The sequence below is a fragment of the Rhinolophus sinicus genome, chromosome 17 (genome assembly GCF_057876585.1).
Source record: "Rhinolophus sinicus isolate RSI-liver-muscle chromosome 17, RSI-T2T, whole genome shotgun sequence".
In the NCBI taxonomy this organism is placed as follows: Eukaryota; Metazoa; Chordata; class Mammalia; order Chiroptera; family Rhinolophidae; genus Rhinolophus; species Rhinolophus sinicus.
Window position 1 is genome coordinate 130,331,748 of NC_142517.1, and position 24,816 is coordinate 130,356,563.

General features: G+C 35.1%; 1 protein-coding gene across 3 annotated transcripts in view; it reads left to right on the plus strand.

Moving 5' to 3' along the window:
* RAB3GAP1 (RAB3 GTPase activating protein catalytic subunit 1) overlaps positions 1-24,816 on the plus strand; it is an 89,023-nt gene that overhangs the window by 53,164 nt on the left and 11,043 nt on the right. For all 3 annotated transcript variants that reach the window (XM_019731151.3, XM_019731150.3, XM_074335582.2), the window contains exons 10-19: positions 249-317; positions 1,745-1,818; positions 4,185-4,277; positions 4,709-4,878; positions 6,722-6,808; positions 7,696-7,868; positions 9,376-9,430; positions 9,677-10,009; positions 18,313-18,450; positions 21,731-21,958. In XM_019731151.3, the coding sequence (XP_019586710.3) occupies positions 249-317; positions 1,745-1,818; positions 4,185-4,277; positions 4,709-4,878; positions 6,722-6,808; positions 7,696-7,868; positions 9,376-9,430; positions 9,677-10,009; positions 18,313-18,450; positions 21,731-21,958 (1,420 nt within the window). The remainder of the gene's footprint in view (positions 1-248; positions 318-1,744; positions 1,819-4,184; positions 4,278-4,708; positions 4,879-6,721; positions 6,809-7,695; positions 7,869-9,375; positions 9,431-9,676; positions 10,010-18,312; positions 18,451-21,730; positions 21,959-24,816) is intronic.

Below are 24,816 nucleotides of genomic sequence, written 5' to 3' on the forward strand. Positions count from 1 at the left end.
ATTTGGGTTATTTTCACTTTTTGGCTATTATATATAGCATGGTTTTTTAATGTCTGCAAGACATTTAATTTGTATGAATGTGCTCTCATTTGCTAAACCAGTTGTTCATTTTTATTGTAACGCCGCTTTTAACAGACTTGTATGTATATTTCTGGTTATTGGATACATTTCTAGAAGTAGAATGGCTGAGTCAGAGGATGCATATACAGAGTATTAAAGCTTTTGGATAATTTTATTTTTTATTTTAGTGAACTCCATTTAGCAACTACATGGCCTCACCTGACTGAAGGTATCATTGTGGATAATGATGTTTATTCGTAAGTATGTTAAGAGTAGTACATTGATATTCAAATATTTCAGTAGAATAAATTAACTGCTGAGTGGTTGGTGATTTTCCCTTTTCTTTATATCATTTGCTGATCAGGTTGCTTGATATTTTTCTATTTTTGAAGATCACTTTTTAGACTGATAAATATTTATTAGAGATGTGTTTTAAGCTGCTATCTTTGGGGATGTGATCCTTAGTTCAGGGATAGTGAACAATCTGACTCTTACTTGGTTTCAGCAAAGATGCCTCAACGCAGTTTGGGACTCAGTGCATAGTTCTTTGACCTTTTCTTAGCTGGCGAGAAGCATTTCATATAGTACTTTGAAGAGATGATCGTCATCAGAATGTGTGGGAATAATATTTGATCATTAAATGTCATAACTAACAGAACAGCCATGTCATGTACTCCTGTGCAATGGAAACAACTTGAAAATTCCAGCATTATCTAGGAAAAATGTGGAGAAAGAGGAATGCAGTTTTAGTACCTTCTCATGCTTAATGCAGAATAGTGAGAAATAGGACACTTGTTTCTAAAATAAATGTGTAGTACTTGATGATGGTAAAAGTAAAATGAACTTTTAAAATCATAATTTAGATGGGTATAACGAAGAAAGTAAAGACTACCTACAATCCCATTACTTAAAAAATAGCTAGTTAGCGTTTTGCAGTATATCTTTCTTTTTTTAATTGAGTTACAATTGACATATAACATTGTAGTAGTTTCAGGTGTATAATAGAATGATTCGATGTTTATATGGAAGTATATCTTTTTAAAATTTAAATTTATATATTAATTTGCTTTATTCATTTAATCCATTAATTTACATCTTGTTTGTCAGTAAATGCTAGATCTATGTTATCATTTTTTAAAATGCTGCATAGTATTCCATTAAGTGGATGCATGATAATCTATTTAATTGAGAAAATAGGCACTTTTGATGTTGTACAAATTTTTGTAGGTTTTTTTTAATCAGCAGTGCTATAAAAAGATTATTTAAGATGATTATGCATACTTGCTTATTTCTTATTTTTTATTCTGAAATTCATTTCTCTCATTAGATATCAGTGTACATTGTCTGTTTGTAATCATTTTTACATTTGATTGTTTGTTTATTTCCCTTTTGTGCTTTTTTTGTCCAAGAACTTTGATTTCTTAAGATTTTGTTTATTTTTAAACTTATCCAAACTTTTCCCTTTTGTGCTTTTTTTGTCCAAGAACTTTGATTTCTTAAGATTTTGTTTGTTTTTAAACTTATCCAAATGGCCGTATGCATCTTAATAACAGTAAGTTTAAGGGAGGTAAAATGCATTGCTTGTCCTTCTATATAATGTTTTCAGTCGACTGTGTTTTGATAAATTCATGAGTCTTGCAGATTATCATAGTTAGGATCTTATGTTTATTGTTTTGCATTTTAGTGATTTGGATCCTATGCAGGCTCCCCATTGGTCTGTTAGAGTTCGAAAAGCTGATAATCCTCAGTGTTTGCTAGGTAAGCTATATTTTCCTTTCCCTGAATCCACCAGTCTGCCTGCCTTCCACATCAGGAACACTGAATGCATTCTTCATACTTTATTTTACCTAATAAGAAAGCACTTTTTATTTTAATGGTTTTGCATTCGTAACCTACGTACTTAACAGCATTAGAAAACCATCTTTGCCAACAGCAGTGAATACTTCTAGTTACTTTTGAATAGCACTAGCAGGACTTCTTTCCTGTTTTCAGTTTTAACCAGTCTACACCTCAGAATTCTCTGATATTTTCTCATGATCTAAGTTTTATTCTTGAAATGCTTTTATGTCACTCCCTTTTTTTCCTCCTGTGTCATAATCTGTAACTTTCATTCTAGTTATTGGAGCCATTTTGCCTTCCGCTATCTATCCCTCTGGGCCTGTGGTATATCATGGGAAGAATACTGGTTTTTACAATCTGTTAGAGCCCTTCTGTAGAGTTGTACCACACACGTAAACCTATTTTCTGTTAGAGGAAAAGAGGTGTAAATAATCTTGTACACCTCGTAGGGTTATTTGAAGAATCAAGTGAAATAACATAAACAGAAATACTTTGAAAAATATCAGTTGCTATTCGGATAGTATTATTGTATCACATGTCTGGAATTATCTTTCCATTCTCATTTTTGTAGGTATATCTCTTTCATGAAGTCTTCTGAACCTATCTCTTCAATGTGCCTTTCCATTTTTTCCCTCTCATATTTAGTATACATGAAAATATTTTCTCTATTTTTGTGTTCATCCATGCCACCTTCATTCCATGTAAACTGATATATTACCATTCATCTAATGGGGTTATTAAATATTTATTGATGACAGTAATGATGCATTTCTCTAAAGCATTATTTTTCGTGGGCTCTGTCATTCATCATTTGCTATTCATCAAATGGTAATTGGCACTTGCTATTTGTGCTAACTATAATACCGTGTTTCCCCGAAAATAAGACCTAGCTGGACCATCAGCTCTAATGCGTCTTTTGGAGCAAAAGTTAATATAAGACCCGGTCTTATTTTAAAATAATACAAGACTGGGTCTTATATAATATAATATAAAATAAGACCGGGTCTTATATTTGCTCCAAAAGATGCTGATGGTCTGGCTAGGTTTTATTTTCAGGGAAACATGTAGTGAATACAAAGATGTATAACGTAAAATTCCTGCCATTGGTGAATGTCTCGGGGTGTTGAGAGATAGTAGACTATTGATATCAAGAATTTTGGAGTTAGATAGACCTTGTTTCAAATCCTAGATCTACCAGTTTGAGCAAGCTTTGTAATTTCTTTCAAGTCTTCGTAAAATAGAGATAGAAAGAGTACATACTCCATAGGGTTATTGGGAGGATCAAATAAGATTATGTGTGTGTGTATCACATTTAACACAGTGCCTGTCTTATAGTAAATGCTCCAATAGTTTCTCTAGTTTAATCACTGAGTTACTAAATTTACTTACTAAATTGTTTTCTAGTTCCTTATTAGTCCTCTTTCACTGACTTCTATAATTGCAGAGGACCTTAGAATTAAAAGTATTCTCATAATTGTTCCATGATCTCACCTATCCTCTTTGACTTTATATGTTTATATAACTAGATTATAGGATTACTTAGTCATGTATAATAAACTATAGTCATATAGTTTATGTGACTGTATAAGGAGGATTTTCCTACTTTTCTGAAGAAGCCCAGAAAATGTTCTAGGTTTATTGAGAACTAGTTAATGAATTCTAAAACTTGGATGTACTCAGTATGTTGTCTAATAATTTTGGATTGATGGTTCTTGTTAAGCTTTAATTTCCTTATGCAAACATCTCATTGCAGCCCTTTAGAAGGTGAAGGTATCAAAATCTTTCCCCTTGTCTTATAATGACACAAAGTGTACCTTTAAAATGCAGCTGAAGCTGAAATAGCTTTATCCTATGTGATTTCTTAATCCTCCAGAAGCATATTTTGGGATTTCTTTTTAATTTTTATTTTTTAATGGATTCTGATTTCTATTGGGGTGGCAGTTAGGGAAAAAAGACCACTATATACATAGAGTAGTATTCTTGTTACTTACACCACTTAATGAGAATAGATACTATTTGTCTTATTGAGGCACATAGTAAGTGCTTAATATTATTAGATATAGTTATTTTTTCATTTAGTTCTAGAAGGAAGTCTAAGAATTTTTTTTTTTTTTTAATATACTGGGACATGGAGAGAAAGCAAAAGAAAGGCTACTTTGAAATAGGATTAATTTTTTTCTTGGGTAGAAAAACTGAATGTTTTTTTTCCCAACATGTACTTTAATTTATAGGATTGATTTCTTTCAGTTAAGTGTTAAAAATGAGTACCATTTTTTTCTCTGTAGGTGATTTTATTACGGAATTTTTTAAAATTTGCCGTCGTAAGGAGTCAACTGATGAGATTCTTGGACGATCCGCATTTGAGGAAGAAGGGAGAGGTGACCTATTTTTTTTTTAGGTTATTTTCTGATGTGTTACCCTTTCTCTTTGGCACGTTTTCCAGCAACTATTCATCTTACGTTTTAATTTCAATTAAGTTGAAGAAACAAGTGTTGATGGACTAGAGAGCTCCCATTTCTCTCCAGGCTATATACCTTCCCCCCAAAATGTAAGATATTTTGAAAAGCAGGGTTTTAGAGGTTTATTTTTGAAGTCCCCTGGGGAGAAATAATTTGTGTTACATCTTTGTCAATCATGCATGCATATAAAACTGACCATGTGTATTAAAATTTTATAAATCTGAAACCATGTAACACTAGTGAAAGGAAGCGACTAAAATATTCTAATACAGTCATTAGTTTACTCATCACTTTATTTAACCTGCTATGGTTGGTGGTATAATTTGTATTCATTTTTATTCTTTTTATAGAAATTGCTGATATAAGTCATGCTTTGTCAAAATTAACAGAGCCAGCACCAGTTCCAATTCATAAGTTATCAGTTTCAAACATGGTACATACTGCAAAGAAGAAAATACAGAAACACAGAGGTGCAGAAGAGTCGCCACTGAATAATGATGTCCTCAATACTATTCTATTGGTAACTAAATATAGTGTCTTTGTATGTCTATATGCATACTCATTGATTCATTATATAGTCAACCCCTTCTGTGTGGCAGGCACTGGGTTGGGAATATAAAATGAGCAAAACAAAGTATCCACATTCAGAGAATTCTCACTAGTGTATGGGAAGAGTGAAAGTAAACTATAGTTACCATACAATACCATATTGCATACGAGAAGTCTGGCAGAGGGGCTGTGAGAATACAGCAGAGGGTGCATCTGTCTCTGTCTGGGCAGTGGGAATTAGGGAAGGCTTCATAAAGAGGGAAGCTTGAACTACATCTTGAAGAGAAGAAGGCTTTGAAAGCATCGGAATAGCAGAGGCCTGCGAGAGCATGTTGAAGAGTTTGCTGTCTTGTACGATGCTGCCTAGGGAGTGGTCAGGGATGAGGCTGGCAAGGCAGGTCACCCGCCGTGCGGAAACACTGCACTTTGTCATGCAGTTTAATACCATTTTACACAGAAGGTCATCATGGTCAGAACTGTATTTTTGAAAACTTCTTTCATGACAGCCCAGAGAAAGCTTTATGTATTATATTATAGTGAGTACTAAAAGGGGCTAGGGTGTCTTCTAGAGAGAGTGTGGTGGAACGGCCCCGCCTGGGAGCCATACATACCAGGGCTTAATCCTGACTTACTATGTTACTTCAAACAAGCCATTAACTTCAGTTTTCCTCATTTATAAATGAGGCTGTTAAAAACCTAATGAGATTGTTGTGAGGATTAAAGAACCTTCTAGTACACTGCCTGGCATATACTAGGCCTTGGATAAATGATAGACAGCTATTCTTACTATAATTGTAGTTATAATTATACTTCTGGCAATTTGTGTGTTAAGACAGTCTTGGGAAGAACCTTCAAGAGCAGTGCACTGAAAAGAAGACTGAACTTGGAATCTTGATGTTAATCTTATCCCTGCCATTACTCTGAATAACTCCGGTTAATTTTCAGCTCATGTATCTGTAAGACATGGGCAGTGATCCTTAGTTCACACAGTGTTATGAGAATAGGATAAGTTTGTAAATGGGCCTAGTAATGGGGGTTGGCACATGGTAGTTCCTCTGTTTCTACACATCTGTTGAGCATGTTCTATAACGTGGCAACGTATGCACTTGGGAGAAACAGTGATAGAAGAACTGAAAATAAATTTCTATATAGAAGGCTCCTATTTAATGTATCCCGAGAGCTTTTATTCGAGTTATATAGCTCCGCTGTCATATACACTGAATTTCTTTTACCACTCTTGCATACACACACACACACACACACACACACACCCCAAGTGGAAAAGAAGCACTTGTCATTATAGGTTAAGACCTCTTCCCACTTTCTTGGGGTATCTCTTAAAATAAAGTTATGTGTCTTAAATATCATACTTTTAGTTTTTCACATATGAAAACCTGTGAATAATATAACTCTGCTGAGCCCCGTGAATATATGGGTCTTTTAAAATTTCCTTTTATATAAGCTTTGCCTTTTTAATAATATTAAGACTTTTTAAAAACTTCAGTGATTTTGGATGAGCCTGAAATCATAGTGAAGAAATTTTGGTTGTATTCTGTTTAGTTCACAGAACCAGGTGGTTACAATTAAGAAATGCCTCTGGTTTCTGAAACTGGCTAGTCACTAAAACTGTATTTTCAAAGAAAAACAGAAAATGTTTAAGATAACGTAGGACCACCTAGCCAGTACAATAAGAAAATTTCTATTGTTTTAAAAGCAAAACCATTAAAAAGTCAAATAGCAACTATGTGAGTTTTAAAAAAATCAACAAAATAGAAAATTTTGTCGAAAATGTTATTTCCTTTCTTCTCCCTAAGTTCTTATTCCCTGATGCTGCTTCTGAGAAACCATTAGATGGAACTTCTTCAACAGACAACAATCCTCCATCAGAGAGTGAAGAATATGTAAGTTGATTTAGTTGACTTGGAGTTCAGTATTCAAAATGTGTTGAATTTCTAGGTGTTTGCTGTATTTCTAGTTTACTAGTAGCATAAGGATCTTTTACTTTAAAATCACCTTAGGAAAACTCAAGTGGAGATCATGGCCGCCATTCAAGTAATGACCTGCATAGAACATTAGCATGGATACATTATTTTGGGTAGCAAGAACTTTTCTGGTAACAGTGAAAAAAGAAAAAAAGAAAAAAACAAATACACTGTGCATGGCTGTAGTCTTCGTGAAATCATAAAATTTATGTTTTGCAACAGATTTTCCCTGTATTTCAAACTCGAGAGTGAGTGGAAAACTTTAATGAAGTAAAATATATAAAATGAAGTAAAAATTTCATGTTTTTCTTATCCAGGTCTTTGATAAATGAGAAATGAGAGTTTAAATGACAGGTATAGAAACATGTCAAATGATTATAGTCGTTATTGTTAGGAAGTAGATTTCATGAAGTGAGGAGGAAAAGCAAAGGCTTTACATTTTCAGTTTTTATAGTTCTGAGTTTATTTTATGTGTTTGGTTTTGATAACAGATATGTACTATTCATAGTTAAAAGATTTTTAAAACAACACATGAAATTGGGAATGCGTCTTAAAGATTCCATAGAAGAAGTTGAAAGCTGTAACTTTAGCCTCACCAATCTATAGCCTCACTTTTTTGATCCTTATAGAAATCTTGAAAACATGGAACTGCCTAAGAACAATTTAGGTGGTAATGTATTAGACATTTGATAAAAACTAGTTTGGGTAGGATAGATTAATTTTAATATTAAAATCTCCCACAATTTTTGATTATACATGTAAATATGGTAACAAGTTTTGCTCTGTTTCTATTTGGTTAAATTTAGAATCTCTACAATCAGTTCAAATCTGCACCATCTGACAGTTTAACGTACAAACTGGCCTTGTGTCTTTGTATGATCAATTTCTACCATGGAGGATTGAAAGGAGTGGCACACCTCTGGCAGGAGTTTGTTCTTGAAATGCGTTTCAGATGGGAAAACAACATTCTGATTCCGGGGTAATAATTTCAATTTCCGGTTGTATAGATAGGATTTTTGTTGACAGAATTTGACTTTTGACTCATTAATTCTCCTCTTCTAGGAAACCTGCTCTAAGAAAATGGTAAGAAACTTTGGACATGATTTATGTTCATAAGTGTTCACTGCAGAAAATTTATAATAGGAATAAAAAAGGTGAAACTAAGTATAAAACAAAAGAATGGTTAAATAAATCATGACGTATCTCTATATTGGAAAGTTATGGATCCTTTACGAGCTTTTCCCCCCAAAAAATCTCTAATAACATTGAAAATGATCATAATATTTGTAGTAAAGTAGAATATAGTATTGCATATAGTGAGTGCTTTCAATTATGCTGATGTATGAGTATATGTATAGAAAAATAATTGGAAAGAAATACAGCCAAATGTTAGTAGTTTTCCCAGGTGTGAAATTATATTTTTATTTTGTTCTTTATATGTTTGTGTATTTTCTAAATTTTCTGTAGTGAATATATATTTTTATAGTTGGAAGGAAAACATCTTTAGAGTTCCTAAGTTCAGTTAGTAAGCATTACCGGTAATTTTTTTATATAGTTTATATTGGCATTTTACTTAATCTAATAGGAGAGTTTAGTTAGCGAAAATGTCGATATTAAAAAAAAAAAAAAAAAAAAAAAATGTCGACATTGCATAGGTTACTGTTCATCTACCCTTGTTAAGGGAGGAGACTCATGAGTAATATAAAATGGTGACTGACCCAAAGATGTTTACTCTTAGGTTATTTGCCAGTCTCTGCTTAGCTTGAATCTCTCTTTGATAATTACTGGGAACTTAGTGATTTAGAATCAGAGGCAGTCTAGTCTCCCTCTTGGCAAAAGAGGTGGAGAGTGATGGTTTTTATATTACGAGTCCCTGTAATAATTGAGAACTGAATACATAGTCTAATCTATGTTTTATGGTGTGTAAGATACTGTATTCTGGCTATTTACTGGGGTAGACTTAGAGACTTTTTTTCATTTTAAATTTCTGTTAGCTTGAGACCTATCACTAGTTTACTGTTATGCTTTGAAATGTCTATTATACAGAGGGTGCCAAAAAAATGTATACACATTTTAAGAAAGGAAACCAGTTTTAAAATTGTAATACTCAATATATACCGATAACAAAAGATGAATACAAGTCACGTTTGACTTCTGCAATTACAAGAGGTGCTCAAAGTGGTTGCCATCAGCATCCAGACACTTCTGATTATGGCGAACTACTGCTTGAGCAACGTTGACCAAAGTGTCCACTTGTATACATTTTTTTGGCACCCCTGGTATTTGCTGTTGGTGATTTTTTGAAGTAGGATAAAATTAATTTTGATCTTTTAATCTTATTTGTTCTATCTAGTTACCTTGCATATATAAATCTAGTTTTGATTTCTTATCAATATGGCAAAAATGTATAGTAGTATAAAGAATATGCATATCTGAAGCAATTTAACCAAAACTTACCGTTCTTTTCCAACTACTTCATTTGATAGATTAGCAAGTGGACCCCCAGATCTAAGATGTTGTTTACTACATCAGAAACTACAGGTAAAGATTTCCCAATGATGGTATGTAAATGGGGGCTTGATTCAGTTGGAGCTTATTCTGATACTAAATTTAAGTATGGATTATAGTCTATTCTCATTGTGCAGCTGTAGGTTACTTATAATCACTGTCATTCACAATAAGGTCTAGGGAAGGGTTGGAGAATGAACATGAAATGCTCAAGCAGTGGATAGATTTTTATTTTACAGTAACTAGTTCAAATATAAATGTTATTTCTGTTTTCTTAAGATGTTAAACTGTTGTATTGAAAGAAAAAAGGCACGTGATGAGGGCAGAAAGACAAGTACTTCAGATAATGTGACTAATACATATCCTGGGGATGCTGGAAAAGCTGGAGAGCAGCCAGATGTGGGAAAATCTTGGGATTCTTGGAGTGATAGCGAAGAAGAATTTTTTGAATGCCTAAGTGATACTGAAGAACTTAAGACAAATGGACAAGAGAGTGGCAAGAAAGGAGGACTTAAGGAGATGGCAAATTTAAAGCCAGAAGGAAGACTCTATCAGCATGGGAAACTTACACTGCTACAAAATGGAGAACCTCTCTACATTCCAGTAACACAGGTAGGACATGGACTGGCACTTTAAGTTGTGATGTGAAAAAATGTTATTTATATAACTTCATCCTAGTAGGAGATGATTGCTTTGGGTAGGGACAATTCTTTAAACAGTCTATGTTCAAAGATTTAAGATTAGAAATCTAAATACATGATTGGGGCTTCTACGTCTACCATTTCTAAAATTGAGAAATGTGTTGAAATTTGTGTAGATACTAGCTCATTATGTGTAAGGTGATCTATTATTTTGTAAACTGAGTGGTGAGTACTCAGGTGTTTAAAAAACAAAACCCAAAAATATGGAAGGGAAAGAACAAAAGTAAAAATGCTTTAATTATATGATTAGATTTTATCAGTTCAAAAATGTAGTTTGAGGCCATTTTATGCCGTTAGTAACAAGAATAGCAACAACTCAACACCTAAGGAAGAGCAATAGTTTTTATTGGTTTGTTTATGTAATAATATGTTAATACATTTTATTGTGAAAAATTCAACGTAGAAAAAGTGAAAGCCACCACCAATTCAACTCTCATTTCTAGAAGTAACCATTATTGTTGGTTTGGGTTGTAATTGCTTATACCTATTTCTATCATTGATGTACAAACATGTTTCTGTCATATGATACATAGTTTTGTGGGAGTATTTGTTTTTTAATGTGTGCATTGGTATGCAACGTTTTGTTTAACCTAATATGTATTGAAGAGGTTTCCATGTCATTACATGTAGATCTACATCATTAATTGCTGTATAATATTCCATGGCATGGAAGAGCCATAGTTTATTTAACCATTCCCCTCTTAATGCACAATATATGATATTTGCAAGTTTTGCTATTACAATGCTACATTTCAGATTCTCATTTTTTGTATGTTGTGTGTTCACATATAAGTGTTTCCCTAAGGTAATGGAATTGCTAGATAAACAGATGTACAAGTTATAAAATTCTTCTTCAAAATGGCTCCATCTATTTTATACTTCTGTCAGTGGTGAATATAGGAATAAGGGAATGCCATTTCCTTCCCAACTTTCCTTTCTCACTTCCTTCCTTCCACAGAATTGTACTGAGTGCCTAATGTATGCCAACCACTGTTCTAGACCTTAGGAATTTAGTAGCAAACTAGACAGTAAGGTTTTTGTACTTATACTTACATTCATATTTTATTTAATTTTTTATAAATAAGTGACATTTCCAGTCATATGAAGTTTTGCCAATATGATGGACAAAAGTAGTATCTCAGTGTTTTAGATCGTCTTTTCCTGATCTTTGGACCTAAACATTTTTTAATGTGTTAATTGGACATCCTTTCCTGTGACTTGCCTACCATTTTTCTTTTAAGTTGCTGTCCAGTTCTTATTAATTTATGAGTCCTTCATAGTTTAGATGTAACTCCTCTGATTTTATATATATATATATATGTATATATACATATATATATGTGTGTGTGTGTGCGTATATATATATATATATATATATATAGTATATGTTTTCTCCTAGTCATTTTAAAAAATGTGTATTTATTATTTATTTAGTTATAAGTTAATATATAGAGTGTATAGATCTTAAGCGTACAGCTTGGTAACTTTTTTCATATTTAAAAACCGTTGTAACTACCACCCAGATCAAGATAAGAACATTTCCGTCATGCTAGAGCAGTACTACAGATGAATAGAACTTTCTGTGAAGATGAAATTGTACATTTTCTACCCCTGCTGTCCAGTGCCGTAGCCGTTATCCATATGTGGCTATTAAGTGCTTGTAACGTGGCCAATGCACCTAACACTCTGAATTTTTTACTTATTTAAATTTTAGTAGCCAAATGTTCCCCTCCAGGGAACTCTTTTCCTAACTTTTATCACTATAGGTTAATTTTCTTAGTTTTTGAACCTCATAAATGGAATCATGCTTTGCTTAGCACACTTTTGCATATAAAAGGAATCATACATTGTGTACTCCTGTGTTGAGCTTTTTTATTTAGCTACCATCTGTGAGATTCATCCATTTTGTTGCATATGTCAGTATGTGTATGTGTTTTATTACTTTGTAGTATTATATAAATATGCCATAATTTGCTTATCCATTCATCTGTTGGTGGAATTTGAGTGGTTTATAGTTTGAGCTATTATAAATAAGTGAGCATTCTTATAAGTGGTATTTTGGTAAACATAAGCACTTATTTTCTTTTGAATATATTCCTAAGAGTAGAATTGTTGGGTTATAGAGTAGAAATATGTTTTAGCTTTAGTAGACACTGTTAAATAGTCTCTCAAAGTGTTTGAACTAATTTACATTCCCTCCAACAATGTAAAATAATTTTAGTTTATTCCACATAATCCCTGACATTTGGTGTGTCAGGGATCCCCAGTACTACTGCTGGGTTTGATGATTTGCTGGGAATACTCACAGGACCCAGCATGTAGTCATGCTTACAGCCATACCTGATTACAGCAAAAGGAAAGGGCACATCGGACAAAGTTTGGGGGATATTAAGCACAAGCTTCCAAGAGTCCCCTCCCAGTGTTGTCACACAGGAAGCACTTAATTCCTCCAACAACAAATTGTGACAACGTGTAAAATGTTGTCTACGAGGGAAACTTGTTAGCGGCTCAGTGCTCAGGGTTTTTACTGGGGGCTGGTCAAATAGACACCCTCTGCCTAGCATGTACCAAAATTCCAGACTCCCAGAAGCAAAGCAGGTTTTCAGCATAAACCATGTCGTTTGCACAAGTAGTTTAGGCACAGTGAGCCATTTCAGTCAGTTCTGAGTATGGTGAGGACCCTGTCAAAATCCGAGTTCCCAGATGCCAGCCATGGGCCAACTTTGCAAACAGGCCTTTCTAAGGACAGCAGTCTGAGACCTGCTGTGTTAACTCTTCTCTGCACTCTTGATTAAGTTCAGTCATTTAAATTTTTGCCTTTCTATTGGTCTCATGTCTTTATATTTCCCTGATGAATAATGATACTGAACAGCTTTATTGCCCATTTGGATATCTTCTTGGTGAAGTGCCTATTCACGGCCTTTGCTTTTTAAAAAAAATTGTCTTTTTTTCTTATTGCTTGGTAGGAATTCTTCATATATTCTGGATATAAGTGCTTAGTCATATATATGTATTGCAAATAATTTCTCCTAGTTTGCAGTTTGCTTGTTCATGTTCTTAATGATGCTTTAGTTAAATAGGAATTCTTATTTTTATAAAGTCCTATTTAACAATGTTTTTCTCCTGTGGTTAGCGCTTTTTCTCCCATTTAAGGAATCTTTAACTACCCCAATGTTCTAGTGATATTCTTTTAAGTATTTTTCTGGAAGCTTTATTGTTTTACTTGTCTCATTTATATTTATGATGCACCTCACATAGGCTTGTTTCATATGAGAATGAGGTTAAGATTCTCATTTTCTGTCAGGATACACAGTTGTGGTCTAGCACCATTATTCAAAAGACCTGCCTTTTCTCAGAAGAGAGTGACAGTGATGTCTTTGTTGTAAGTCTGGTGACTGTATGTGTGTTTATTCTGTTCTGTTAGTCTCTCTGTCCTTGTGCCAATAATGCACTGTCTTTATTATAAGTATAGCTTTGTAATAAGTCTCTACTAAGTGTAAATCTTTTAACATTGTTCTTCAGAATTATCTTGGCTGTCCTTTGCATTTTTATGCAAATTTGAGAATCAGCTTGTCAGTTTCCACATACAAAGTAATCCTGCTGGGATTTTAATTCATATTGCATTGAATTTATAAATCAGTTTAGAGAGAATCTAAATCTTAACAATACTGAGTTCCATGACAATGAAATATCTTTCATTTTATTTAAGGTTTTCTTTTACTTTCCCTTATTGTTTTATAGTTTATAGTGTAGAGGTTTTGCATATCTTTCATTAGGTATTTTAAAGTCTTTGTAATTAAATATTACAAATAGTATTTTTAAATTTTCCCCCTGATATGTTGAAATAGTTGATTTTTGTATATTGACCTTTGATCTTGCAATCTTACTATATTCACTTATTATTTCTAGTAGTTTGTAGATTATTTGGGTTTTTCTGTGTGCACATCATGTTATCTATTAACATAGACAATTTGAATTTTGATATTCAAACCTTTATACTTTTTAATTCTTTTTCATGCCTTATTGCACTGGCTGGGACCTCCAGTAGTGGACATCCTTCTTCTCATGTTCTGAATGTCAGAAGGAAGGCATATGATAATCATTGAGGGTATCTGATGTAGATATCAGTTATCATGTTAAGAAGTTCTATTTCTAGTTTCTGAGAGTTGATATCATGAACATGTGTTGTATTTTATCAAATGCTTTTCCTGTATATTGAGGTAATCATAATTGTGAGTTTTAAATGAAATCATACATTACAAATGAATAATACAATGTCTAGTCCAAAATAAACACTCAATTTTTATTATCTGTTATTCTTCTGAGGACTTTTTCTTATATAAGACGTAAGTGTCTGGTATTGCTTCTCAAGATGCAAGGATTTACTTAAAAGTTTTTGTAACTAGTTTTCATATTCTGAAATGGGTTGACGAATTATAATAATTGTACAGTAGGATGCTGGGATGTTTGCTTGGTAATTTTTAACATGAATTCTGTTAACTTTATTATCCATGCTGATATTGTTTCTTTGCCAGCTGGTTATCATTTGTGAGATTAGTTTTCCTGTTTGGCAGGCCTTATGCTTTTTGCTTCATTCTTTAAAAAGTAAATTATATTTTAGGTATTTCATTGGTAAATTTTAGTACTAGTACAGAATATTGTAATGCTAAAAGCCAAGTGAATGTTTTTTCTTATTTTGATATGAAGCATGTAGTTGGTATTGAGTTCTTGTGGTATACACCTGGGTTTTGGGATATGTAGAACTAGATTCATATTGTGGCACCACCACTTACTAATGTATTGCTGTTTTTCTCTCTAAAAAGAAATAGGTTGTTTGCATTTTCTAGAATTTTATGTAAATTTTATGTAACGATAGAATGGCTTTTTTTGGTGTGGTAATTCTTTCAGCATAATTATTTTGAGATTAACACATTGTTGTGTGTAAATTTTAAATAATAATAGTTCATTCATTTTTACTGCTTAGTAGTGTTTTATTGCCTAGATATATCACAGGTCATTTAATCATTTCACTTTTTGATGGATGTTCCAAAAATAGGCATAAGAAAACTTTTGGGGGTTGTGGATGTATTCATTACCTTGATTGTGGTGATTGTTCCATGGGTGTACACGTAGCAGATGTACTCTTTACCTTGTTGTATGTTGATTATTGTTCCAAAAAGCTGGTAAAAAAGTTAAATTGTCATGATGAGTGATTGTCAAGAAAAACAAAGTATTTATCTTGTTCTAACGCATCTTCACTTTTCAAACCTTACCTATTTATTTGTTAAGTAAACCATTATTAAATACTTTAAAAGCCAGTAATGGTTTGTATTACTCTGGGTTGTTCAGGATTAAATCACATATCATATTATTAACAGTACTTTCTGTTTTTAATGATCTAGTTGCAGATTGTCTTGATTTGATTGTGTTAATAAAGAGTCCAAGAAAGTTGTCCTGGAAGCTCAAGCTTTATTTTTCTTCAGAAGAATACGCCCCCCTTATTTATTTCAAGTGCTTAAGTTTCCACATTTGAATTTATAATCTAAATCTGAAATAATTTCAACTTACTTTTCTCTCAATACATATCCTATTATGAAATTTATGTCTTACCTTTAGGTAAACCAGGGCACATTTTTAGTCCATTTTACTTTCTTACTTTAAAGTTAATCTTATTTGAATTATAACCATTATAAATATACTTACATAAAATGGTTGGTATTCAAAATAATCTGTTACAGCCAATATAATTTCAAACTTTAGAAGTTAGCTAAAAATGTGTGATCAGTTGCCCACTTCATAAAAAAAAAAAAAACCCAAAAAACAAACAAACAAAAAAGTAAGACTTGATATAGGTCCTTGCTTCATAAGGATTCAAACATACTCCCAGGTTCCTTTCATATAGACCAAGTCAACCTAAAATTTATGTCTAGGAAAAGCTTACAGATTTTACCCAGCATTCTAGGGCTGGGGCTAGGAGAGATACCTGTGAAGAATCGGTTAGAGCAGGAGTCCAGAGTTAGTGGAGTGGAACCAAACTAGCAGTTCTCAAAGTCAGCATCAGACATGGCCTGGATTCCCGCTTAAGTTTGCCGCTTGGTAGTTTTGCCACTTGATGATCTTGGGCAAAACACTTTATCTCTGCATCTCAGTTTCATCGCTTGTAAAATGCCCTGTCCATCTCTCAGTGATCTTGTGAGGTCACGTGTATGAGAAAGCTGTGGGCATATTCAGACGTGGTGTGTATGAAAATGCATGGTCCTCATGCTGCTGGCTTATATTCCCCTTGATTATGTTTTTCACTTAGAATTGGCCTGAAATTTCCAGGTGGAGAGGGTGGTCAGATCCTTTCAACATCTTCCTTCCTTCCCATCCTGTGATTTCAGGGCTAGAGGACAGTGAACACTCCTTAATAGCAAGAATGAAGACCTCTGCTCTTGAGTGTACTGCTTTATCAGAGATTCATACAATTTTTGAATTTGAGGCATTTTGATATTATAGAGAAAGTAGAGTATGAAGCTTATAACAAGCTGAGTATTTTATCTCTTAAGTGGTAGCATTTATTGAGTATGTGCCAGTATTTATTCTTTACAACAGTGAGTCGCAGAATGTTTGAGTGATTGTCCAAGGTCATAGAGCTGGGATTCAGGCACAGACTTGCTGATTCTCGAGCCCAGGCTCTTACCCACACTGTCATACTGTCTTACCAGTTATTATTCAACCCTGACTGTCTATATGAGACCTTAAGTGATGCACCGTCCTTGTAGAGAAAATAAAATAAAAACTCAAAATTCCATAGTCCAGAAATAATCACTGTTAGAGCAGTTCCCTCCCATTTGTCCTATTTCAAACCATTTCCCTGTTGCTGTGTTATTCATATTCTTCCCACTTTTCACACTGTTGTAAATAATGCTGCAGTGATATTTCTAGAAGTGAAATTTTTGGGTCAGAGGTCATGATCCGAAATGCTTGCTGTGTATTGATTGCCCGATTGTTGTCTATGACGGTTACACATTATATTCTCTTCAGCAGTGTTTGAAAGTACTCCATTTAAATTCATTTGTTTAAAAAATAGGATGATACAAGAAAAACGTTTTATTTTGTGTATTGTGAAAATTATTTATCTTTAAGGCAGTGGTTCTCAACTGGGGAATGATTTTGCCCCCCAGGGATATTTGGCAATGTTTGGAAACATTTTGATTGTCGTGAGGTGGAGTTATACTACTGGCATCTAGTAGGTAGACAGGCTGCAGAGGCTGCTAAACACCCTACAATGACATAAAGAATTATCCAGTCTAAACTGTCAGTGGTACTGAGGCTAAGAAGTCCTCCCTTATAGTAAGCTCCTTAAATCTAGAAGGAATCTGTTTACTGACAAGGTGCTCTTGTCACTTACTTCTTCTAGGTCTTATCCTATTATCTAGGAATAGAAAAGTTCATAACAAATCAGGCAAGCCTTTTTTGGTTAGTCTGTGGATTATTGAGTTCTTCATATTTCAGATATAAAATCTAATGGGATCAACTCTCAGAGAACTTTCCTAAACCCCTTTGAAAGTTTTGAAATGTTTTCTGTCACTCTCTTAATGATTCTGTAGTTGTATCATCCTTTAGATTTGCCTGAGCTGCTTTTTTATTTGGGGTTACCACTAAAATATATAATGTCTGATTCCCCAAATAAAAAACCAGTAACTTCTTATGGGAGTTAGTAATTAGAATGTCTTTTGAACCTAAGCTCAAAGCAATTTCTCCAACATAAAACTTAGTTATTTGGGGGCTTTTAGTTGGGGTTCAGTTCATTTGCCTTTAATTTTTTTCGTATATATCGATTTTCTTCTCTTCTTAGTTATAATAAAGATTTTGTTGCAACTATTGATAACATACATAAAATATCATTACGACTTCATTTCTGTATCATTAATAAGCAGGAAAATGTTCAGTGCACCCAAATGCCTGTCTTTTAGCTATCAGTCCTCGTCAAGGGAAACATAATCCTATCTGTTGTAGGGGGGATGCTGAAAGTCTTATTTATTCTTACTAATTTGTTACTTTTTAATGTAGGTTCCAAAAACCTCCATTGTGAATTTCTCTGAATTCTTTTAAGTACATATCTTGTGACTGCGAGAGCTGAAATCATTGTTGTCTTTATTCTATTTTTGTAATTCTGCTTTGTCTAAAAAAGAAGGCTATTCATGAGCCTTGTCCTTTTGTGCTTCCCAGGAACCAGCACCTATGACAGAAGATCTGCTAGAAGAGCAGTCGGAGGTTCTGGCTAAATTAGGTACATCAGCAGAAGGGGCTCACCTCAGAGCACGCATGCAGAGCGCCTGTCTGCTCTCAGACATGGAGTCTTTTAAGGTAGGTCACAGTATCGGCGCTCGGGATTCTGTTTTGAGCTATTCTGGGATGACGCTGAGAAAGCCACTCAATAAAATGATATGAAGACCACGTCTTTTTTATTAAATGGTTTTATTACATTCGTAGTTATAACACCCCACTTCCATCCCCTGAAGGTTGTAGGCAAAGTTGCTTCTTAAGTTTAAAAAAAGAACAATCTTTGAATACAGTTGATAGTTGAACATTGAATAATTTTTATATGCATTGGCGTTGGGATGTTTTCTTCTATTGTGTATGTTTAGCCAGTTTAACCCAAGACTTTTAGAAAACTCTTAGGATTTATCGTAGGTTCCTTCATTTAACAGACCTTTGATTTCCTACTTTGTGACTTGCACTCTGATTAGATAAGTAAGATTCTCAGTTGATTCTCAGTTACAGCCTATTGAGGTTGTGGGAGGAGATGTGTAAATAATTACTGTGTGATGAGTTCTCTTTTGAAGGTAAGGTCGAAAAGGTGACTGCTCTGCTGAGTGGGTCATGGAAGGTTTCTCAGACGAGTCACCATTTAGGATGAGTAGGCATTTGCGACCTGGAGAACACTGCTTTAGGCTTAGATACAGGCCCGAATCTAGAACATAGAGGCTTCAGAGAATGGTGACATTTGGCTTATTAGCTTAAAAACCCAGGCATGAAGAAAGATCTTTTTTTTTTTATTACTTATTCTTAAAAGAAGAGGCAAGTCTATGTATATTTCTTTAGAACACCAAGTGGGTAGCCCAGTGGCCACAGGGCTTCCCTGTCCTAGTGCTGACACTCTGACCTTCTCCCTGGCCCAGGCTTCGCTCCTTAACCTCCTGTGATGGCCTCACCTCCCGTTCCATAGCCCCTGTGTAGTCCTGCTTTTGTGTCATGTAGGTCAGCCTGAGGTTTTTTTTTGTGTTTTTTTTTTCAACATAAACACCCCATGGAAATCTATGCCAGTTTCATCTCCCCTCCTAGCAGATTTGTGACAATACATGGGAGCCTCTTTTTTCCTGCTTATTCCCCCCATCTTGACCAGAAGAAAAAATCTTAATAAACCTCTGAGGAACTGCATGTTGTCCTTAAAGACTAACATGATACAGAAAATCTGTGAGTTGTATTCTGCTATGAAACAAGAAAGAGGGATGTGTTGTTTTAAAACAAAATTGGTGCAGTGCATAATGAAGCCAATTGGCTCTCAGGGCATGTGTTAAATGACCAAAGGAGAGGCAGGAATTGGCTTAGGGTGTGTGTCCGTAGTAGGAAGTCCCAGCCTCTGTAGTGGCTGCTCTTACATGACCTCTAGCTGCCTTCATACTCATCTGGGCCTGTCCCACTGCAGTGACCCGACAGAGGCGTGCACAGAAAGAAATTCCAAATTGGAATGGTAAAGCTTTTCCCCATAGAAACATATTGGTCCCTGGTGGTAAAGTTCTAATTCCTTTAACATTGCGCTTCAGCAAAACTGTGGTTCATCAGACCCTTTTGGATTAACCTAGGCACCTACAAATCTCTGATAACATTGTTTTAATCAGAAAATAGACTGTATTTCAAATAGCCATCTAATACACATGCCCCCTATGTAAGAATCAGATAATGTATTTAAGGAAAGACGTGGTCACTTTAAAATAGATGTGATTGCCTTTCCCTTTTTGTATAGAGATGACTTGGTTTCGGGGTCCTTGGTAGAGTCCCCAGAGCTTGGATGGATGCTGGTAGGTACCTGAGCACCTGCACCTTACCCTGCCCGGGCAGGGGCTGTTCTCGAGCGTGCCGTGGAGTACACGCCTGTAACAGGAGCACAGAGATAAGCCGTCGCTGGCGTGAGCCTCGACCCTCTCCCGGTGGCTGTGTGCTTAGCTGGTAGTCAGGACAAGCAGAGGGAGGAATGCTGGTGTGAAACGTCTTGCTTAACACATTCTGCAGTGCAGGAGTTCCATATTATTTCCTTTTTAAAAGTTCACTCTCTTCACTCCAGGCCTCTCTCTCCTTTCCTAAGAGGTTCTCCTGTTGTGTGGTGCTGTCTGGTGAATGTCCAGACCTTTGTGCACGAATCCTGAGTCATGCAGGAATGGTGATGCTTTGCAGTTCCCAGCAGCTCTTTGTCGCTGTGAGGCCGTAGCCCTTTGAAGTTTCTGTTGCTGACTGTCAGGAGCTGCCTCTGACTCCTCATCCCCTCAGGGAGATTTCCTAAATTGGTGGGGATGGGCAGCTGGTAGCCAGTGAGTTCCCTGAGGAGGAAAGGGCAGTTTTACTCTTCACATTGAAGACTCACTCATGTCTGTTTCCTAAGAAAGAAAAGGACCTTCTGCTTAGCACTTCCTTGCTAATGCTTACACCACTTATCATTCCAAGCAATGAAATACCATGCTCATAGCAGGAAGGGTGTGCTGTGGTAGAGACTGGAACTCAGAAGGTGTGTGTTGAATGTGTGTACACATATTTTTCGAGTACTAGGGGATGAGATATAGGACCATCCTTGGTACTCTTATCGATTCATACTGGACATGTGCACAAAAAGACTCTGTGCCTCACCATTAACACTGGGAAGCCTCTACTTTTTTACAGGCTTGAATGTAGAATTACTTAAAGGATTTGGCATGCACCATTGTTAATTCTATAGAATTACCCACTAAATAAAACTTTAATTACTTAGGTTTCAGAAGCCTGAAAAACAATAGTTTGAATTCCAATTCCTTAACAACACAAAAACAGTTTATGTGATGGTAAATTGTTACAGAAAGCACAAGAACTTGATGGCTGAATAGAACATTTTTGAGATTAGTTGATATATATTGCAGTACCAGTATTGATTTATTGAGGGGAAAAAGAGCAGAACTTCTCCATTATTGTGTTATTATCCTCATCATGTTGTGTATTATTTAATTTATTTGACTTTTTTGTATTTGGTACTTTTCTAAGTATTGAGTAGTTATACTGTAATTTTAAACTAAGTTTATGTAACTTAAAAATCTGATTAAGAGAATTATTTTCACTTTACGTCACATTTTTATTTCCAAATTCATCAAATGAAAATGTTTTCTTTCTCTATAAAATGGAGATAGCAAAAAATAAAATGCTTTTGGGACTTTAACATCTGATTTGTTTCAATGGTAACATCCAAACTCATGTCACATACTGGATTTTATAAAGATTAGATACGATTTTTGTGAAAGGGAAAGTATGATTTTGCAAACAGATTTATCAGTAACTATTGATTTTTATTTGATTCTGCTGTTTTTTGTTTGTTTTTTTTGTTTTGTTTTCTGCCTTGTTTTAGGCAGCTAATCCAGGCTGTTTTCTGGAAGACTTTGTGAGGTGGTACTCCCCCCGGGATTATATTGAAGAGGAAGTGGTTGATGAAAAGGGCAACATGGTTCTGAAAGGAGAGCTCAGTGCCCGAATGAAGATTCCCAGCAACATGTGGGTGGAAGCCTGGGAGACAGCTAAGCCAGTTCCTGCTAGAAGGCAGAGGAGACTCTTCGATGATACGCGGGAGGCAGAAAAGGTACCTGAGGTTGGGTGTCTAATGCTGAAATGCTACTTACTGTGGTAGCACTTGAGAAACTCACTGTCATAGACGTGAGAGCTTTGGACACACATGAGAAGCAAAGCACTGAAATTTAATGAGCCCTTTATAGATCTACTGTTCACATTTAAAAATTAGAACTGGTTGCAAATAGGCTGAAAAATAAGATGTGCATATTTTATATAACGTGCTTACCATTGGACTGTCTCACAGCATGTCAAAAGCCTTAAAAATGGTTATTCCTTTGACCTAGCAGTCCTACCAAGAAATGTATTAAGGAAGGAATGAGAAATGCGTAAAGATCAGTGTACAAGAATGATGTTCAGTCATCAGATTTGTATGGAATCACAAAAGACCCCAAACAGCCAAAGCAATCCTAAGAAAAAAGAACAAGGCCCGAGGTATCACACTCCCTGACTTCAGTTTATACTGCAAAGCGGCAATAATCAAAACAACATGATATTGGCAGAAAAACAGACACACAGACCAATAGAATAGAATTGAGAGGCCAGAAATAAACCCACATATACATGGACAGATAATTTTCGACAAGGAGCCAAAAACATACAATGGAGAAAAGACAGCCTCTTCAATAAATGGAACTGGGAAAATTGGAAAGCCATGTGCAAAAGAATGAAACTGGAATGCTATCTGTCACCGTGTACCCAGACTAACTCAAAATAAATCAAAGACCTAAGCATAAGACCTGAAACAACAAATTGCATAGAAGAAAGGTTGGTACTCTACTTATGGAACTTGGGTTCGGAGAGGATTTTTATGAATTTGACCTCAGAGGCAAGGGAAATAAAGCAAAAATGACTGAATGGGACTATATCAAACTAAAAAGCTTCTGTACCAAGAAGCTTCTGTACTTTCTTTTGTACCAAGCAAAAGAAACCATCAACAAGACAAAGAGACAACCAACCAAATGGGAGAATATATTTGCAAACAACACCTCTGATAAGGGACTAATATCAAAAATATATAAAGAACTCATACAACTCAACAACAAAAAAACAAACAGTCTAATTAAAAAATAGGAGAGGACCTGAACAGACATAATCCCAAGAAGATATATAGACGGCCAACAGGTATATGAAAAAATGCTCAACTTCACTAGCTATTAGGGAAATGCAAATCAAAATCACAATGTGACATGACCTCATACCTGTTAGAATGGCTATCATCAACAAGACAAGTAATAACAAGTGTTTGAGAGGATATGAGGAAAAAGCACCCCATACGCTGCTGGTGGGAACGTAAAGTGGTACAGCTGCTGTGGAAAACAGTATGGAGAGTTCTCACAAAATTAAGAATAGAATTACCATACGAGCCAGCAATCCCTCTCCTGGGTCTCTGCCCCAAAAATATGAAAACATTTATCTGTGAAGATATATGTACCCCTCTGTTCACTGCAGCATTATTCACGGTGGCCAAGACATAGAAACAACCAAAGTGTCCTTCGATAGATGATTGGATAAAGAAGATGTGATGCATATATAAAATGGAATATTTCTCAGTCATACACAGATGAAGTACTGCCATTTGCAACAACATGGATGGATCTTGAGATGATCATGCTAAGTGAAATAAATCAGACAGAAAAAGTTGAGAACTTCACTCATATGTGGTATATAACACTGACAGCAACGAACAAGACAAACGAAGAAACAAAAACTCGTAGACATAGACAACAATTTAGTGGTTACCAAGTGGGAAGAGGGAAAACGGGGCCAGTTATATGGTGATGGAAGGAGAACTGACTGTGGGTAGTGAGCACAATGCAATAGATAGATGATGCATTATAGAAATGTACACTTGAAACCTATATCATTTTAGTAACCAGTGTCACCCCAATAAATTTAATTAAGAAAAGAATGATGTTCAGCAACATTTTTTAGTGAAAAAGTAGATACAACCAAAGTTACCAAAAATAAGGCTTGGTTCAATAAATTATGGCATGATCATTTAGAGGACTGCTTTGCAATTATTGAAAAATATTTGGTGTTCCGGAGAAGAGTGGCAGCTGCCTGATATCAGATTCCCCTAACATATGCCCTCCCCCAGCTCCCCCAAAACCCCATGAAATTAATAAGTAAATAAATCCATGCCTTTAACATTACTAGGAGATAGAGATTGCAGTGACCTTCAATTAACTGTAAGTAGAGAAATAAACCAAATTCCAATGAGTTTCTACTGCCATAAGCCTGTGGGTGTAGAGAGTTGGGACAGGGAGTTTGAAGAAGAGCTGGGAGATGCACAAGACTTAGATGGAGCACAGAATCACCGCAGAAAGAGCCTAACACTACATGCCAAAATACTTAACACCAGGAGGGCTTGGTGGTTCACAGCAGTGGCGACAGGAAAGGGGCCTAATGGCCACTTAGCAAGACGCTGCTCGGGAAGAACCAGATAGACAAAGAAGGACTGATACTTACCCTTAGAGATAAAACAATGATCGGAGAGAAGGGAAAATTAAGGATCCTACAGGAATGGAAGAGAAACAAGACGTATCAACTTCCTTCATCCCTTGCCATTCATTCAAGAAATTGTGCAGAAGAGAGCAGTTTCAAACTGGCATAACCAGGAGTACTAAAGAGCAGATCACACCAATACAAAACTACTGTAAAAAACAAAAAATGCAATTGGATCATTTCCGCTAATAAAAACATTTCATAGAAAATTGACCATGAAGCAGAAGAAAAGTAACATAACATTCCATACTGAATCAGATATCCTCAAACAAGCATGGGGGGATATGAAGAATTATGTTTAATCACAAATACTAAAACCAATAGCAAAAATGGATCAAAAAACCCTGCAACGAAAATGAAACC